This window comes from Amia ocellicauda, chromosome 8, assembly GCF_036373705.1.
Source record: "Amia ocellicauda isolate fAmiCal2 chromosome 8, fAmiCal2.hap1, whole genome shotgun sequence".
In the NCBI taxonomy this organism is placed as follows: Eukaryota; Metazoa; Chordata; class Actinopteri; order Amiiformes; family Amiidae; genus Amia; species Amia ocellicauda.
In genome coordinates this window covers 26,242,718-26,261,852 of record NC_089857.1, presented here as the reverse complement: position 1 = coordinate 26,261,852, position 19,135 = coordinate 26,242,718, and the positions used below count along the sequence as shown (strand labels likewise).

The 19,135-nt window shown below is 36.5% G+C and overlaps 1 protein-coding gene across 1 annotated transcript; it reads left to right on the top strand.

Moving 5' to 3' along the window:
• Positions 1 to 744: 744 nt before the first annotated feature.
• Positions 745 to 18,819, top strand: btc (betacellulin, epidermal growth factor family member). Its single transcript, XM_066710840.1, has 6 exons — positions 745 to 1,129; positions 3,973 to 4,071; positions 11,016 to 11,139; positions 11,448 to 11,591; positions 13,406 to 13,548; positions 16,286 to 18,819. Exons 1-5 carry the CDS (start codon positions 1,090 to 1,092, stop codon positions 13,542 to 13,544), a joined length of 546 nt encoding a protein of 181 aa, XP_066566937.1. The 5' UTR covers positions 745 to 1,089; the 3' UTR covers positions 13,545 to 13,548; positions 16,286 to 18,819.
• Positions 18,820 to 19,135: the final 316 nt, after the last annotated feature.

The following is a 19,135-nucleotide window of genomic DNA, read 5'->3' as shown; positions in this document are numbered from 1 at the left end:
CAGTTCAGAGGAGAGCAACCAGACTTATTCCAGGTCTGAAGGGAATGTCCTACTGAGAGACTGAGGAACTGAACCTTTTCACCCTGGAACAGAGGAGACTACGTGGGGACTTGATTCAAGTCTTCAAAATCATGAAAGGCATCGACCACATCAAACCAGAGGAGCTTTTCCAGATCAGCAGGGACACATGCACCCGGGGACACAAGGGCTGGAAGGGTCACATGACCGCTGTGAGCTCTAATGTAGAAGTGATTTTTTTGTTTTGTTATGATTTATTTAAATTATTATTTCTTGGGACATGAAAGAGACAATACAACTTCAGTACTATTACTTATTTTCAATATTTTGTCCCAGTTTTCCCAGGAAGCCTAACTCAATCAATTATATGTATAAAATGTTCAAGCAGTTAGGGTAATGTATATACATTTGAGTAAAGATAACATGTTTTGGTACATTTCTTTAAAAACAAACTAAAGTTACATATAAGATTATTTTAAATTAATCTTAAATAGTTTTCTGAAGACTCCATAGAATAAGGTATAATAAGTTATAATTGTTGGTAATGCATTTTAGACGATTAATAGAAACGTGATTATAGATTAGATTTGGTTTTAATGATTACACGAATGGATCAAATTCCTGTAATCCTCTTTCATCTGTTTAACGTCATCATGCTCTGAATGTGCACAACACAACAACATGTCGCTTTTTTGAGCGCATCCGTATGTCCCGTAAATCAAGCTCCTGTTTCTGGAAAGCCTACGTAGTTTCGACACTACCCCCTTACCGACGCTGAGGTACTCCCAAACTATCAATTTTCAGGTTATTTGCAGGACGATGTAAGACGAGAGAGCTGGATGTTTCGCTCAGTGGCTTTTTTTGAAGGTCAGAAAGGTGCTTTTTGAGCAACACCTGAAAAGTCTCAATCACTTCCTGTGTCTGTAGTGAAAGTGACACACGGACGGAGCGCTGGCATTCGGCAGCTTTGATCAATCGGCTGCTGCGTGTCTTTGATCTTTACAAGATACATAAAGAAAACTGAAGAAAAACACGATATTCGGTAGACTTCTGGATTTAAGGACTGTGGACATGTTAAAGCATCGTAAATTCTTGTTTGTTATAATAGCAGGTAGGACTGAACGTTTCTTTATATAGAATAAGACGTGTATACAACGTGTCCTTCTGGTTTGAATTCACAATGTATTGAAAAGTAGTGGCGCTGTGATGTATACACCTGTTTCTTCTCCCCCGAGCATAACAGTCGTGCAATGTGTTGAATCTGCGAGACTTTCAATTACTTATAATATGTTTTTATTTATTTCATCGTATTATGAATTGCAGTCACTTACTTACTATAGTACCCAGTATGCTGTGATCCCCTTCCTGATGCAGAACTCAGGAAAGATAGCTCCTTTCCGAGACTGCAGGTTAACGCACTCATTTTAATTCTGGTTAAATCAGGCTTCCGAAAATAATGAATGCCAACTACTCTGTAACGCAGCAGTTTAACTCATGAATATGTCTTAAAATAGTAAGCGGACTGACTGGAAGCAGGGGTTGAAATGAGGTCAGTATGGGGGAATCACTCACCCAGGGATCTGCTATGTTGGAAAGAATGCAAATGATGCAAACAACTCTGAGAGAAGAGCATTCAAATGTTATTACGTTGTGTATGATATTTTAACCCGATCTACATATTTAAAATACCATACACTTAAACAATATATTCGTGCAATTTGTGAACCAGTGACTGCTCATAAATATAGGCATGCCAGAACCTGTATATGAAAGCGTTAAAAACAAAACAAATAAAACATTATGGCTTGCTAAATCAATTAGCATGTCCGTGTCTGAGATATCATTGTGTAGTGTGTATTACATAGCAGAAATAGACAGAGATCAATATGTGGACTTCATGTAATTATTTTATTATAGGGCATTTTATGCCATTATAACCAAGAGCCATCATAAACTAAAATGCAGTTTACAAAACTAAAATTCTATTATTAGATTGTATTAAAGGTTATGAGTTATGTAGGTTTTTTTTGGAAGGGTACCATGATTGCCAAATCTTATTGTCATATTGCACAAAAGTGTGTTGCCAGTGTTCTGTTGACAGCGCTCGTCTATAGTAGACACACATTAATGACAACTCGCAAAGATGACAGTATGGCACAGTGGTTCAAAGAGAATAACATGAAGACATTTAATTTCTTGAGTCCAGATTTCAGTTCTATAGAACACCTGTAGAATTAACATTTAATTGTGAAGAGACCCCAGAGGCCATTCTTTCATGCTGTGCTACAATTTGCGCTGTGGGAGGAGGAATGGCATGTTACTTCTCAGGCCAGCTATGAGAACTGCAAAAGTCATACATAGTGATCTTTTCATAGTGGTTTATTGACTCAAGACATTCTAAATACTAATGTTTGTCATTCTAGAAGGGTGATTGCAGCAGTAAATGATCCGTTAAGGGAAATAAATGGTCAAACCAATAATCTATAATAATGTTACTTAAATATTGTTTACAATTAGGAGCAAATGTCACTGAAGAGACCTAATTATATGTTGTGAGCAAAAGTTTATGATTGGAATGTCTCTGTTCAAATGCCACTTAATAAAAAGCTGGTAACCAATCTGATCATGTGAGCTTCATAATATGAGTGCAGTTCCACAGAGTTTTGAAATACAACAGTATACTTTTATTACTATTATAATAGAATACAGTTATTTTGTAATGGCAGTGGAGATGTGATAACTCTTACATAATCTGTCTATAAATTAGGCTAATGTAATCTCAAGAAATCCATCACGCCTAATAATAAAAACTAAAATGCTTACAACTCTCGGTTAAGATAAGTGAACTATTTTTAGTATTGTAAGTGTTTTATGTTGTAAATGTTAGCTCACTCATCTGTACCTTCCCCATTTTTATACTAAATACTATTTAGGCCTATTAGGATTTATTGTGGAATACTAGCATGCATGGATCTCAACAGTAGATATGTAATCTTCTCCTATGTGTGCATTCAGGAGAAATTAGTGAATACAACTAGTGATCCACAAGCCAATGATTTCAGTGCCAGACAGTGCATTCTGGAAATGATACTGCTGACTAGGGTTGACTGTTATAACTGAGGAAGTACAATATGCTTTTGTATGTGTCAGTCAGCACTGTGGGAAATAGTTAAAGAAACTCATTCACCTGTTGACAGAGCCAGATACACTTTGAAAACATATTCATGTGAAAACGTCCTATCTTCTCAAGGCCAGGTCAATCTGTTTTATACTATACCCCTCCCAGAAAACACACAAACAAATGAGTAATAGTTTTTTATTAACACACTCGATACAACACATATCTTGATCTACTTGAATGACCCCCACCAACGCACCCCCCCCACCCCACCCCACCCCAGAGCAGAACCAATTCTCAAGGAGCATCAGGACTACACCATCTCTTACCACCTTTTGGCACTTCTTTAGACAGCTTTGCAATCTCTAACAGGGCATCATCCCACTGCCCACTGTGGAAACATATTAAATTTCTCATTTGTGCTACATGCTCACAGTTGAAGTGTGCTGAACTGTAATCAGTCACAGCAGTTCTCATATTTGTATGCTGTTTTGCTTTACTGAGGTCAAATTTGATTACAATTACAGAGATATTTTGTTCACTTACACTTATGCTTTAGGAATGCAGTGATATGAAAGTCAATATACAATCAGCAATATTGTCATTCTTAGTATCTCAATATTCAATAAACATTTATTGCTTAATGACAATTAAAGTAAACAATATACCTGTTTATATTTATTTGTATATTACTGATGAAATTATTTTATAAATAGAAATCGCTCTGCAATGTATTGCCAGTGCTTTCTTGAAAAATAGCAACCGTACCTGTTCACTTGGATTGCACTTGATTCCTTCAGGTTGTGCGTTACCGCTGCTTTGTTTGTGTTCTTTAGGTTTAGCCTTATGCAAATATGCACATGCAGACTGGAATGTGACCAAAGAGCCAGAGAGAAGAAGTATGCCCTGCAGTCACCAGGGAAACAACTGCACAGGTGATAATGATGTTTGAAATGTTGCTTACCAAATAAATCTGTTGTGTGAAATAAGTTCAGAAGATTTTTTTAATTCAATTTTAAATACACAAATCACTTACTTACTTCTTTAATCCTCTTCATGCCAGGTAACGCAGAAGGCCTCAGATAATACATAGCCCTACACAAAAAACAGGTGATAAAAAGTTACAAACTGCAATAACTAATTTCAACTCAACATAATTGTTATAGCATATATAGCCTCTAAAATGAATTACTTATATTAAGCAGTATATGCATATAAATTAATACATACATTGATTCACAGCATTGTCTTTTGTATATTATATATCAGTGCCTCCAAATATCCAAGTGCATCAGACCAGAATGTTATTGTATTTATTTATTTATAGCATTGAGTAACATACTTAAGCCTGTTTGGGTTTAACTGCTATTTAAGCTTTCATTGAAACCTCAGAAGATGCTTTAAGCTTTTCTATTTAATTTAGTTTTTGTTTCCATGCTATAGAACAGTGAATAAAGTAGTAGAATAATTTACAATAGGCATGAGTAGGGTTTGCTTTTAGCCATTGTAACTGTGTTGACATGCAGTACAGTGAGAGATCACTTCAAAAGGTTTCAGGTTGCCTTAAAAGATTTCTCTTCATATTACAATAGCAAATATTGTTATTGTAGTGCCCTCACTATACAAGTACCTCTGGGATCCAAATGGTCTTTCAATGTTATTATTTTATTATGTTTTAAATTATTTGTAGGAAGTAAACAGGCTTACAGAGGTGCAGGTTTTAATTGATTTACTGGTCTGTTCATTTTCTTTTGAACCCCCTTTGTTTTCTTGCTTGATGAAGAGATGTGTTTTTTCTGGTTATCCAACCATACATTTAAATTATTATAATTTTTTTTCTGTTGGCTAGTACGTCAGTAATTACTTTGTTCTACCGTCATGTTGTCTGCTGTGGTGCAGTTGTATCAAATCCCTATTCAGGTCATGGCATAACTTTCTTCTGAAGAAACACCTGAACAGTTTTTGAAGAGGAAATAATCTTTCCAGTAACTCCTTTTTATGTGTGTGTTTGTTTATATATCAATGTAAAATATATTTACCCAACACCTGAAGTAATTAGATAGCATAATTTAACCATCTGCAGACTGAACCTTAATCTGGATGGTGTGGTAACAGTGTTAAACTCTACCATTTGATCCAAAGGTTGCTAGTGCATTGTGAAACAATTTTCCAAGCTGAAACCTTTTATTCTTTGTTTACATGTATATTTAAAATATTTTATATCTATCTATTTTTCCTCAACTTATTTTTACATTGAAAATGCATTAATAATCAATTTAAATATTAGAAAGACAAAGAACACTTAGTATAGCCTAGGTTTAACAATTGCGAAGTAACTTTTTATTAATCTAAAATAAAGGCATTAGTAATGCATATAACACACATTAGATATGTAAACAATTCACATGCAAAGCACATGGTCCAGAAATGCTGTCTATCTGGCAAAAATGAAAATGCAACCAACCATCTCAACAAGTACTCATCACATTGAATTTGGGATTCCCGTATTACCCATTACTTCATAGATTTAAATATTAGAAATTGTAATAATAATAATCGTCATCATCATTATTACTATTTTTAAAAGAGCTGTTTAAATTAAGAAACAACACTAAAGCATATACAAAAAAAAAAAAAAAAAGTCTTGTGATGTTAGTTGAATACAGAACAAAACTGGTCCTGCCTAACACAGCATACTTGTAGTCTTATGTACACTTTGCACTGTCTAGACGAACAGCGGCTTTCCTTCAGAGTAAAAAATACCAGGGCGGTATTACTTCTTGATAAGTAATCTATTACGTTGGAAAGAACATAGCTTTATGCATGAACTGAGCAGTGTCTGATTTTATTAAAATAAAGAAATCTCACAAGTCAGGAGGGGAAAGTTCACAAGCTTCTGTAAATCAATATCCTTGTTTTCACAGTCAACATGGGAAGGTCACATCCTTTTAATGTTGTGAATGTATGTCTGATGGCAGATAAAGGCCCTACTTAGAATCGGAAGATGTACACATTTCCGATAGTAAGTATAGTATTGTTTGTTTATATATATATATTTTGACCAAGGGCTGGATTAAATCTAAACTTTGACTCACCCGCTAAATGAAAACTATAGAACTATACTCAGTTGTGGCTGCATTTTTAGTAAGATGCCACTTTCTTCTAATTATAAATGTAACCGCTATGATGTACAGGTTTGCTATTAGCGTGTGGGTCAAAGTTTTGATTTAATCCAGCCCCAAGTCTGGTTAACAGCACACTTTTGGTTAACTGCACACAAACTAAATGCTCTAAACTGGCCATCTCAATCTTCAGACCTCAGCTCAATCCAATAAAATATTTGTGATTCGAACTCATCAAGCAGTTCACAAACAGAAACCAATAGAACACTATAGGTGGCATTTTATCACTGTTTTGGCTGCAGTGTGGCGTAGTGGTTAGGGCTCTGCACTCTGAAGTGGAAGGTTGTGCGTTCGATTCCATGTGGGGGACACTTCTGTTTCATTTCTGAGATTGTTCCTGTAAAAGCCCAGCTATATCAATGGGTACAAATAATGTGCTATATTGTAATAGTTCTAAGAAGCTCTGGATAAGGAATATAATTATAATTTTCTACTGTTATCTGAACAACATTGTTAAAATTATTGATCCCTACTTGTGACATGGGAAATGTAACTTTTTTGTTTTAATGGTGTGTGAGAGAATTGCATCATTAGTCAAATATTAACCTGGACAGGTTGTGAAATGAAGTTAAAAGTAATGCAAAATTGTAATCAAATCTCTAGGTTTAATGAAGTAGAAGCACCTGGAAATGAACAAATTACCAATGAGGATTCACCTGGATCTTTAGAGAAATATTTCAGGTCTTGCTGTATTCATGAGGTGTTATTGAGGACTTACAAGCATTTGGTAGTTAGACCTGATTCAAATGGGACCTGACAATGGGGCATGGTGTAATAGCTGATTAAATACATACCACACTAAGAACATAGGTTTTTATATACAATATTAAGTGCAAGAAATATTACTAACAACAGGAGCCGATTCTCAGAATCTTGCTTTCCTTTTTTGAAGGATCTCTGAAAATGTGCTTCAACAATGTGGCTAGGTAGCAAAGAAGCCAGAGACATGTTAAATAAGATAGTTTTAAGAAGCTGTGTTGATTGTAAACTGTCTAGTCTTAAGCACTCAGATATAGAATACCAGCTAGTATCCCTTACAATTTGTCATGATAATTCTCCTTATACAGGCCTCACCACATCCTTAGTTTAGAAATTATAGCCTCTTCAAAATGATGTCACCCAAGCTGCACATGAAACATCTTGATCAGGTTACATCTATTCTGCTTTCAGTGCGCTGGCTTCCCATTAGTAGTCGTGTCAGTTTCAAACCATTTACTTAGGTTTGCAGAAGATTACATCATCTTATATCATCATACTATCTGAAGAAATGTGTATCCCTTTAAAGTGTGCAACTCGGGTAAAGAAAATAACCCATCACAGAATATTTTGGTCCAACTCGGTATCTCAGGTTTCCATACGTATTCAAGTAGAAAAAATATATAAATCCATTTGACTAATTGCTATGACCCTCATACTAGCATGGGAGAAATTTAGGCAGCTAATGCATACCCTGTCAAGCCATCTACTTCTTACACTGTTAATCAATAGAGCAGAGCAATAGCATGATAGGAAGGACTTTTATACTTTTCCATGTTAATCATTTCCCTCTGGAACGGCTCTCGCCTGGTTCTCCTCCTACCCCAATTCATATGGCATGGATTTTCATCCACACTGTAACCTCGCCTCACGTGTGCTTCAAGCCTCTGCTGTGGGCCCCCTCCTGTTCTCTCCCTACACATGCTCTCTGGGCCCCCTCATCGCATCCCATGGTTACTCCTACCATTTCTATGCAGATGACACCCAGATCTTCCTCTCTTTTTCCTCTTCTGAACCCCTTATCCAATCTCGCAGCTCTTTTTGTCTGTCGGTAATTTCCTTCTGGATGCACTTGCATCACTTCCAGCTCATCCTCTCTATATTTGATCTCTTCTATTCCTCCTTCTCCTCAACTTTTGCTGATGTCTCCATCTCAATTCCTTTAGAATCTACGACACTTTCCCTTCTTCCTATGCTAAGAATCTAGGTCACCCTCGATCCTGCTTTCTCCTACTCTCCATGCTGACACGCACCTGCTGATTCTTCATGAACAACATACGCCGAATCAGCCGCTTCCACACATATTACTCGACTCAGCTACTTGTCCAGACCCTGATTCTCTCCCATCTGTATTACTCTAACTCCCTCCTGGCTGGCCTGCCTGTGACTTCTTCTCACCCACTCCAGCTCATCCAGAACTCGTCTGCTCGTCTGGTGTTCTCTCTGCCCTGATTCGCACATGCAACTCTATTACTCCGCTCCCTTCACAAGCTACTGATCTCAGCTTACATCCAGTTCAAGACTTTGACTCTTATTACCGTTGTGTTGACCAGACTGCACCAAGCTACCTTTGGATCCATCTCTCGGCTCCCCTTCCTCCAGAGCCCGCTCCTTTTCAACCCTTGCGCGTAAGTGGTGGAAGGACCTTCCCACTGAGGTCAGGACAGCAGAGTTCCTGACCACCTTCTGCCAATTATTCAAGATCCATCTGTTCAGAGTATGCTTCCTTATGCTCCTGCTATTTATACATTGTTAGATCTACTTTTGTTTTACTGTGATTTCTCACATGCCCCCTCCCATTAGCTCATACCTAGGACTTTACTGTATCATGTCTGGACTTATCACCTCTTGGATGTATGCTTTGTATTTTATATTAACTGTACTTCTGCATTTTTGTAATTTTTAAATTGTACTTTGTATTATTGCTTAATTTGAATTGTGTAATGCTTGTGTAAACTCAAGGACATTTCTGTACGTTTTGTATTCTATCCTTACAAGTGCTCAAGGCCCTGCCAATGAGAAACATCTGCATAACATAATGCTGCCATCACAATACTTCACAGTAGGGATGGTGTTCTATGGGTTTGTGCCAAATGTAACACTGCATTTAGGCCAAAAAGTTCAATTTTAGATTTGTCAGAACACAAAATATTTTGCCACATGGCTACAGAATCTCTTGAGTGTTTCATGTGGGCTTTCTTAAGTAATGGCTTCTTTCTAGCCACGCTACCATACAGGCCAGATTTGTGGAGTGTTTGGGATATTGTTGTCACATGGTCATAAAAGCCAGTAGGTCTTGCAAAGTTGACATCTGATCAGTTTCCATCTTGCTTGGTCTTGGCAGGGTCTTGGTAGTGCCATACACCTTCCACTTAATAATCATCTTGACTGTGTTCCACAGGATATTCAAGGCCTTTTAAATGTTTTAATACCAATCCCCTGATCTGTGCATTTCAACAACTTTGTCCTGGAGTTCTTTTCTAAGCTCCTTGGTGCTTATGGTTAAGAATTTTCTTAGAAATACACTACCCAGCAGAGGGAGCCTACAAGAACTTCTGAATGTATACTGAAATCATCTGAATCACTTAAATTTAACATAGGTGGAAGCCACTTAACTTGTGAGCGTGATATTGAAGGCGATTGCTTACACCTGAGCTAATTTAGGATTGCTATTACAAGCGCAACCTACTTATCCAAGCAAGCTATTTCAGTTTTAATTTTTATTGAATTTGTGTAAATTTCTAGAATAGTTTTTAACTTGGAAGTTGTGTGGTAGGATGTATAGATAAATGGAAAAAAGAAAAAAACTATTTTTATCAATTTTTATTCCAGGCTATAAGGCAACACAAAGTGTACAGGCACTGTACCTGACAAACAACGCTATGAAAAAAACCACCATATTAGTGACTGGAAACAATGTTTGTGGAGGAAATGGGAATTAACTAACATTGGAGCCCTTGTTGCTTGAGAACTGACTCTGGAGTTTATAGAGGCAAAAGCTGAAATTCCACTGTGTCCATTTCCATGGAGATATTCTGAGAGAAGCCCACATCTTAAATGCATTAAATACATTTGTCCTCATGTATTATTTATCATTAACATATGTTTTGTATTATACAGCTGTAAAACTTGAAATATGTAATGGCATATTTTAGTTGCATTAAACAAAGATCCTATATATTTAATGTATTTTTGATATAAAATGGGACAATATTGCTTTCATGATTATGTTAGATTGTCCAAATACTTTTGAGCCCCTAAAATTGGGGGAACCACATATAAAAATAGGTGTAATTCCTACACCGTTCACCCAATTTGGATGTAACTACCCTCAAATTAAAGATGATAGTCTACGCTTAGATCAACTGTTTCCTTTCAAATCCATTGTGGTGACGCACAGAGCCAAAATGATGACAATTGTGTCACTGTCCAAATATTTATGGACCTAACTGCAAGTGAAAAAGTCAAGATGTTAAAATGGCAATGAGCCTGGACACATTGCAAGAAGAACAGACCAAATATGGACAAAATGAGCTATACAGATGGGAAGATGAAAGAAGATTTGCTGGTGTTACCTGCAAAAGAGATGATGTGCTAAGAGAACATATCAAAGATGGACTAAGGAAACTACAATACCAAGACATGAACAATTATTATTTTTAGGTTATTTTAGAGAAGAATAATGCAGTAGTCAATGCCCTAGAGACTCTGTAAAGGAGATAAGCAGGCAAGAGGCGGTGTTACTGGGCATCGCTGATCTGGGGGTCTAAGTTTCCTAAATTAGTAATCTATAAGATCAAAGAAGAAAGATATTATTAGAGGCATTAATATGATTGTTAAGCTGCTGATGCACTGTATTTGAGCAATTACAAATGCTGCATGTTTGACAGTCTCTTCCCATTTGATTGTTTTCCTTTCCCTTCAACTTCATTTTTTGGTAGATGCAAATCTCACCGAGGCTGAAAAATGGAGTGGCCACTTTTCTAAGTGTCCAAAGGAATACACGCATTACTGCATTAATGGGATGTGCCGCTACGTGAAGGAAGAACAGCAGCCAGCATGCATGTGAGTTTTCTTGTGCCACCTCCCACAAAGAGCAACACTGCATATGAAACTTGCCATATCAGAGACTATCAATGCCCTTAGGTCTCTAAGATTTTAACAGTGTTCTGGATCTGGTTTCAGCAGTTTCAATGGTATCTAGTGACAGATTGATATGCATTAAATGTGATAATATAGTCCCATAAATCTTGTTGAGAAAGCTCACAAACATAAAATAAAAGCATCTGTCTGACTTGCTTATCACTGAGTGTGTTTTGAAGTATTTTCAAGCAACTCTACTGATCTGTTTGTTTTTGTTTTTGTTTTTGCAGATGTGAACATGGATATACTGGATCTAGATGCGAAATGCGAGTTTTCTTTTATATAGGTGAACGAAAGCAGATCATAATTATCTGTGTGATTACAGCATTGGTATTTGTGTTACTTCTCATCATTTTTATATGCATCTGTGTACAGTAAGTATAATTCCAATTTACCATTTTCTTTTGGTAATGGTCTAACAGGATTGAAATTAATATTGTGATTAAATGCATTCTATTCATATTCATTATTTCATGGATTGATGCCCCCTAACTTGAACACACTTTAAATTACTTTCTTGTCATAGTATAATTTGGGAGGTAAAGATTGCATATATTGAAATAGTATTGCTTTTTTTCCAAATATTTCTGACACTGCTTTCTGAAATGCATACAAAAAACATAAACATTCAGAAAGACATGTAAAAAAAGCTTTTTCGTTTCAAATGTTTGAAAGCCAGCATAACTTTTCTATACAAGTTTAAACTCTAGACATGCTAAACTTTGTTTACATGTTTTTTCTGAATGTTCATGTTTTGTATGCATTTCAGAAAGCATTGTCAGCAATATTAATAATAATAGCATATATTGAAAAATAATATTATTATTTATATATCCCAAATAGCAAGACCAGTAACGTCACAAAATAAGGCACATGAATCTGGCAAATAGAGAATGATTGATCACCTACAGTTCAACACAGTTTGGGGTTATTTTTGACTAAAAAAAGTTGATTCTTACAAAATCAGTGCCAATTTTTTTATTGAGGTACACAAGATTTTACATACAACTCCCAAGACTGTAACAAAGGAAAAGGTGACTTATTTGTGGAGTATTACCATATTGATTGATCTTCTCTTAAACTTTATTAATGTGTTGTAAAACATTTACAGGGTGATTTTCAAAATAAGGAGCTGTTTGAAAAGTAATTTCTCAAACTTCATGCAGGTCATTTAATACTCCCTAGCAGCATATAAAATATTATGTATTATGTTTCATGTATCCTCCAAACAATACCTCTTTGCAACAAAGACATCAACCCAATTATTATCTTATACCAGGTGAATCTGAAATTCATCCCTTTTAACTTCTCAATGGCAGTTTTATAAATCCCATAACAGTAATATCTGCAATGTATCATTACTGAAACACAGGTAATGTTTAAAAGAGATTAGAATGTTTTGTAAATATAACGTGATACTACAAGTAAAAGCCTGTCTTGGAAATGTCTTTGGAAAAAGGCCATTATGCAAACAAATATTCTATGGAATTAATGTTGAACGACATATCTGTGTCCACAACATAAATATAATCTGTGTCAGCTTGCCCCATACCACTGGCCAACTCTCTAGATCTGTTTATGATAATGGAAATGCGTATCTCAACCCCGAACAGCTTCAGACTTGCCTGCAACGCAACCCGCATTGGTTTCATTGTGGGTAGGCACTGATTTTTTGTAAGAAAATTAATAGTAATGTATTGCACGTCTAACTCCAAACTGTCATAAATATGTATTCCCTTCTCTCATGTTTTATTCTGCCACTGAACAGAGTAATGTGCCTACATTTATAATTACATAGACAACATACCATGGTCAGAGCCCACCCACAGTACTAAACATCTAATTTCTTATCATTCCCGCAGAAGAAGGGGGCTTTATATCAGAAATGCAAATCACCTCTACAGTCAAATCTAGAGATTTAGATCAATCCAGGATGTATGACAAGGAATGTTGAAGACCTTTAGTTGAAATGCAGGTGTTTCTAAATCATCAGAAAGTGAAACGAACATACAGGTGGCAATCTGTACAGATCAGAGGTGTAATTTTTGAAATGTGGGAATTTCTCCCCTACTTTTTGAAAGAGGTTGGGACACTTTCACTGAATGTCCTCCCTCCCTTTTGAAATGAAAGTTCCACCCCTGGTACAGGTAAGCAAATTTACTGTATTTTTATTTTCTTTACCTTCAAGTCGACGTAAGCTGTGTCATAAACGGAGAAAGAGGAAAGAAGACAAATCTGGAGAAATTGAAAAATTGAACACAATCCCAACTGAAGAGAAAGACAGCTTAGCTGTGAATGTGGAATCTTCAGAAACCAATTCAGTTTGATAAGGTAAGTACAGTACAGTACACTAAAGGTCTAAACAGATGCCATGAGTGTTCATGATTGATATTGGATATCAGGTTGTCAAAGGAGTGCTGCTGAGGGTGATGGCCCAGTGAGGGGTTTGTGCTGTTTTTTTCTAGTCAAAATCCTGCACAGATATTTACTGTTTAGGAAGCGAATTCCAAAGAATTATCAATCTATTCTTAAAGGTGTAGGTGCATATAGTTTTATGCTTTTGGTGCTACTTTTATAACAGTAACAAATATACAGTGGTTATAGGAACACATATTTACATATATACAATAGCAAAAAAGTAAAAAAAAAAAAAAAAAAAAAAAGTAAAAAGTTCTAGAACATTCTTCCAGTTTTTATTGAAATTTAAGCACAGTTATTAAGTACAGTTTCATACACCATCAAAAGGCACTTGGAAACTCTATGACAGGAAGAGGTCTGGCAGACCCAAAGCCACAACAGAATCAGAAGAGAAGTTTCTGAGAGTCAACAGCTTGCTAAGATGGCAAAATAAGAAAAAGAGGCTTGCCTGGGTGATGAAGCACCGCAAGTGGACTACTGAAGACTGGAAGAAGGTCTTATGGACCGATTAATCAAAATTTGACATTTTCGGTTCATCACGCAGGGTTTTTGGTGAAAGGATGGTTCCTCAGTGTGTGACACCAACTGTCAAACATGGAGGAGGTGATGGTCTGGGGCTCTTTTGCTGCATCCAGAGTGGGCGACTTGCACAGAGTAAGTGGCACCTTGAACCAAAACAGCTACCACAGCATTTTGCAGCGCCATGCAATACCCTCTGAAATACTCCTAGTTGGTCAGGGGTTCATCCTACAGCAAGATAATGACCCAAAACATGGAATGAACTGGATAGAAGGGTGAAAGAAAAAGCAACCTACAAGTGCAACACATTTGTGGGAATGTCTGCAACAGTGTTGGGAAGAACTTTCCGAACAATATTTGATTACTATTGTAGAAAGAATACATTGAGATATTAAACTGCGTACATTTCAATAAAAACTGGAAAAATGTAGGTGTTCTAAAACTTTTGACCGGTACTGTGTGTGTGTGTGTGTGTGTGTGTGTATATATATATATATATATATATATATACACTCACCTAAAGGATTATTAGGAACACCATACTACATTGATTCAACAAGGTGCTGAAAGCATTCTTTAGAAATGTTGGCCCATATTGATAGGATAGCATCTTGCAGTTGATGGAGATTTGTGGGATGCACATCCAGGGCACGAAGCTCCCGTTCCACCGCATCCCAAAGATGCTCTATTGGGTTGAGATCTGGTGACTGTGGGGGCCGGTTTAGTACAGTGAACTCATTGTCATGTTCAAGAAACCAATTTGAAATGATTCGACCGTTGTGACATGGTGCATTATCCTGCTGGAAGTAGCCATCAGAGGATGGGTACATGGTGGTCATAAAGGGATGGACATGGTCAGAAACAATGCTGAGGTAGGCCGTGGCATTTAAACGATGCCCAATTGGCACTAAGGGGCCTAAAGTGTGCCAAGAAAACATCCCCCACACCATTACACCACCACCACCAGCCTGCACAGTGGTAACAAGGCATGATGGATCCATGTTCTCATTCTGTTTACGCCAAATTCTGACTCTACCATCTGAATGTCTCAACAGAAATCGAGACTCATCAGACCAGGCAACATTTTTCCAGTCTTCAACTGTCCAATTTTGGTGAGCTTGTGCAAATTGTAGCCTCTTTTTCCTATTTGTAGTGGAGATGAGTGGTACCCGGTGGGGTCTTCTGCTGTTGTAGCCCATCCGCCTCAAGGTTGTACGTGTTGTGGCTTCACAAATGCTTTGCTGCATACCTCGGTTGTAACGAGTGGTTATTTCAGTCAAAGTTGCTCTTCTATCAGCTTGAATCAGTCGGCCCATTCTCCCCTGACCTCTAGCATCAACAAGGCATTTTCGCCCACAGGACTGCCGCATACTGGATGTTTTTCCCTTTTCACACCATTCTTTGTAAACCCTAGAAATGGTTGTGCGTGAAAATCCCAGTAACTGAGCAGGTTGTGAAATACTCAGACCGGCCTGTCTGGCACCAACAACCATGCCACGCTCAAAATTGCTTAAATCACCTTTCTTTCCCATTCAGACATTCAGTTTGGAGTTCAGGAGATTGTCTTGACCAGGACCACACCCCTAAATGCATTGAAGCAACTGCCATGTGATTGGTTGGTTAGATAATTGCATTAATGAGAAATTGAACAGGTGTTCCTAATAATCCTTTAGGTGAGTGTATTTGGCCCAGACAAAATTGAAACTTTGACCTACACACATATCCTATTTTGATGTTTCTGTTTTTCCACAGCATTGCATCATTTCTAATCAGGCTCTTTGGTTACTAGGCATTTACTTCTAAGTACATTTAATGAAGTTAAGCTTAAACTATAATGAATCCCTTGTATTAACAAGCAAGACCCTTCTCTGCAGCTTCACCATGCGGTAGCAGATAATAAAATGCTTCACTTTCCTTTCCAGACCCTATATAGACTTAAGAGCACTCCTTGGCAAACAGCAACCCTGTCACCATCATCTGTTGCATAGCACATTTTTCCTTGGTCAAATCAGTGAATATTTAGTGTGGTTCAATCCAGCCAAGTGATCACACATTCTTTTTAAGCTTCTTCACTGGTGTATACTCACTCATAATGATTATTCCCTGTGTCTTTTAATTTATTTATGCAAAGACAAGGAGTATGCAAGGAAGACACCTGCTGGCCAGAAGTATTAGCTGTGGAAAGTGACTAAACAACAGCATCGGTCTAGCATTGCTAGTCTTCTGTAGAGAACAATGTATCCTTTATCCTGCTTTGAGATGATACAATGACACATTATCCATATTTCACTGGATAGAACAACTTAATTTGATTTAGAGCTATCTTTATTATTGCAAGACACCTGGGCTGTCATTTGGGTGGGGCAGGATGTTGTCGAATAGGGCAGCTGCCCCCCAATGAGCTCACTCAAGGCCCTAATGGCGATGTAGAGTGAAAAATAGGAAGACTTTAAGGACAAAGGGGCTTACAAATGTTTTGTTCACTGCACCCACACTCCTAAGTGTTTTTGTAAAGTTCCTGAGTGACACGCATGATATGACTGGGTGGCACAAATATCATTTAGCCACCAGAACTCCTAACCCACTCCCCCCAGCACCTGTGGCATTCAAGGTGAACCTCCTTTTGCCTTCACACACTAACACACCAACCCCCATTTAGTGAAATTATGCCTCTGCAAAACACTACTTTAATTTTTTTAACTTAGTCCTAATACATACGTCATTTATTTTACTTATATTGAGTAGACTGGACCAACACCTTGGAATTTGTACACATCAAGTGGTTGGGACACTAATGACAATGGCTGTAATCTGTTGAAATCAAAAGTAGTTTGATAGTAATAAATTGGCAATGTGGACTTTGTTTTAATTAATCTCTTTACTTAAATGTCTTGAGCTTGACAAAGGACACTTCTGGAATCTAAGAATAGGAAAATAGTGATACCCTTTTGCAGTAATATACTGTGGAGCTTAAGAGTTACTGAGAGCAGTAACAAACTGTTTCAATAGTTTGAATAATTTGCAGGTCATATTTGGCCGACTTGTGCAGTTTACCTCTGTGAAAAATATGTATTTTATGGTTTTATTTTGCATTATTTGTATTTATTACGTTTGTGTCTCAGTTGTACATTATGTATGGTGTATGTTTATCAGTCTTGAGTCTGATGGTAGCTGCTTTAATCACCTGTTGCTGTCCAATGATCTAGACCACATTCCTTTTCAATTGAAAAATATTGTAAAATTGTACTTCCATGTAAGAACTCAAGACCTTGATGCAAAATAATTAGTGCATGTGTTCCATTAAAACAATCTGTAAGCAAAGTTCCATAGACCATTATTTAAACATTGATCAGTTCTATTATTTACATGTTTAAAGGTATAGGTTACCATGAAGTTATATGTTTTAAATGTAAAAAAACAATTGTATCACACCATAATCAAGGCTAGGTATTGGGGTGCTATACTATAGGGTTTAAATTAACATTACATTAAAAAGATTACACTAGTTCCCAGTTTGATGATAAGCCTTGATGGTGGTCTTAGTGTTTTTTGTTTGCAGGTTGTTTTGGTGTCTTTTGAAGTTCTCTAGGAAGAGTTCCCAATTCATTACTATGGATTGTATGGATTTCTCATCACTGTAACAGCACACACGTACTCACGATCTCTGTAATAATTGTTGTAGTTCCTCAGGTTTGGTACTATATGAGTAAATATGTAAGATGCTCAGCATATTATATACATGTTTTTTCTTCTTGCGGTGTAATTCCTACTTCCATTTCACTCAATGTTAAGCTGTACAAAGGGAAGTAATGAGGGGTGGTGATGGATAACTGTTCTCAGATCCCTTTCATAAAGTATAAAGTTACCTGAATTATACTCTATAATAAGCTAGTGACTAGGTTATTCTTCTACGTGGCTTTAATCCAGTTATGCATTTTGACTTCAGTTATAAATATTGCTCACTTTCACATTTTATTCTGGGTCTTCTGAAGTGTGCTGCTGTCTTATGCTACTGGGAGCCAATAATAATAAACTCTTATTAGAAACAAAAGTATTTAAATCGATGGGAGAAGTTCTTCTTCTTTGGAGTAATAAATGTAATTTAGAAACGTTTGATGTTCATTTACTTGTAACGGGTTAATTTACTCTAAAATAAGTATGTTTCAAGAATGTGCAAGACTAAAAGTGCACCATAAGCAATAATGTATGCTCTTACTAATGCTCTTATTTAAATTTTAACACATACATGGAAATTGCAATATTCTAAATTTTTTCTTTATGAAATCGAATAAAAGGAAGGAAAGAGAGACGTTTCTGAGTGTCTCAAAAGCGTAGAGCAAAATAAATCAACTGTATGCTTTTAGTGCAATAACATGTAAAACTGTAATTCAATTTGATTCCAAAATAAAGTTATTTATGTTGTGTTTATATTGATGTTTTTTATTTTTATTTTATTTAACACTTGTAATTGTATTTATGCTAGTTGGCATTGCTTAAATTCCTGAAGTGTTTCTGTAAAATAAAATACATTTGTTAAGTGCTCTAAAGATGTCGCTGGGAGGTTACAAAAAAAGAAAAACAAAAAAGAAACAAAAAATCTGGTCTTAAATAAAATGATCTTTTGGATTAAATAAAATTACAAATAATATGTGAAAATGTACAGTCTCTTTGTGTCAGCTTTTTCTTTGAAATCAGCTTCATTACTGAAAGTAACCTACAAAAGATATGTTTGTCTTTACATTTGCTATGGGTCTGTGAGGGAACTAGAGATTCAGATTTGGCTGTACATGTGCAGCTTTTTATAAAGCACAATTCAATGAAACAACAAATTAGCATCCATTTGGATTCCTTAAAATACAAAACAACAACAACAACATGTAAATGTATATTTCAGGCCCGGAGCAAGATGAGTCGTACCATCTACATTTTAATGACTGAACCTGATATAGTGTCATGGAATATCCTAAGCTGTCTTAATCAA

What these genes read in the sequence shown, in the direction of transcription:
- btc (XM_066710840.1), top strand. Translation starts at nt 1,090, where the DNA reads ATGTTAAAGCATCGTAAATTCTTGTTTGTTATAATAGCAG. An exon ending in CTTGTTTGTTATAATAGCAG is followed by an intron (nt 1,130 to 3,972) that starts GTAGGACTGAAC and finishes TGTGTTCTTTAG; the next exon opens with GTTTAGCCTTATGCAAATAT. An exon ending in GAACAGCAGCCAGCATGCAT is followed by an intron (nt 11,140 to 11,447) that starts GTGAGTTTTCTT and finishes TTGTTTTTGCAG; the next exon opens with ATGTGAACATGGATATACTG.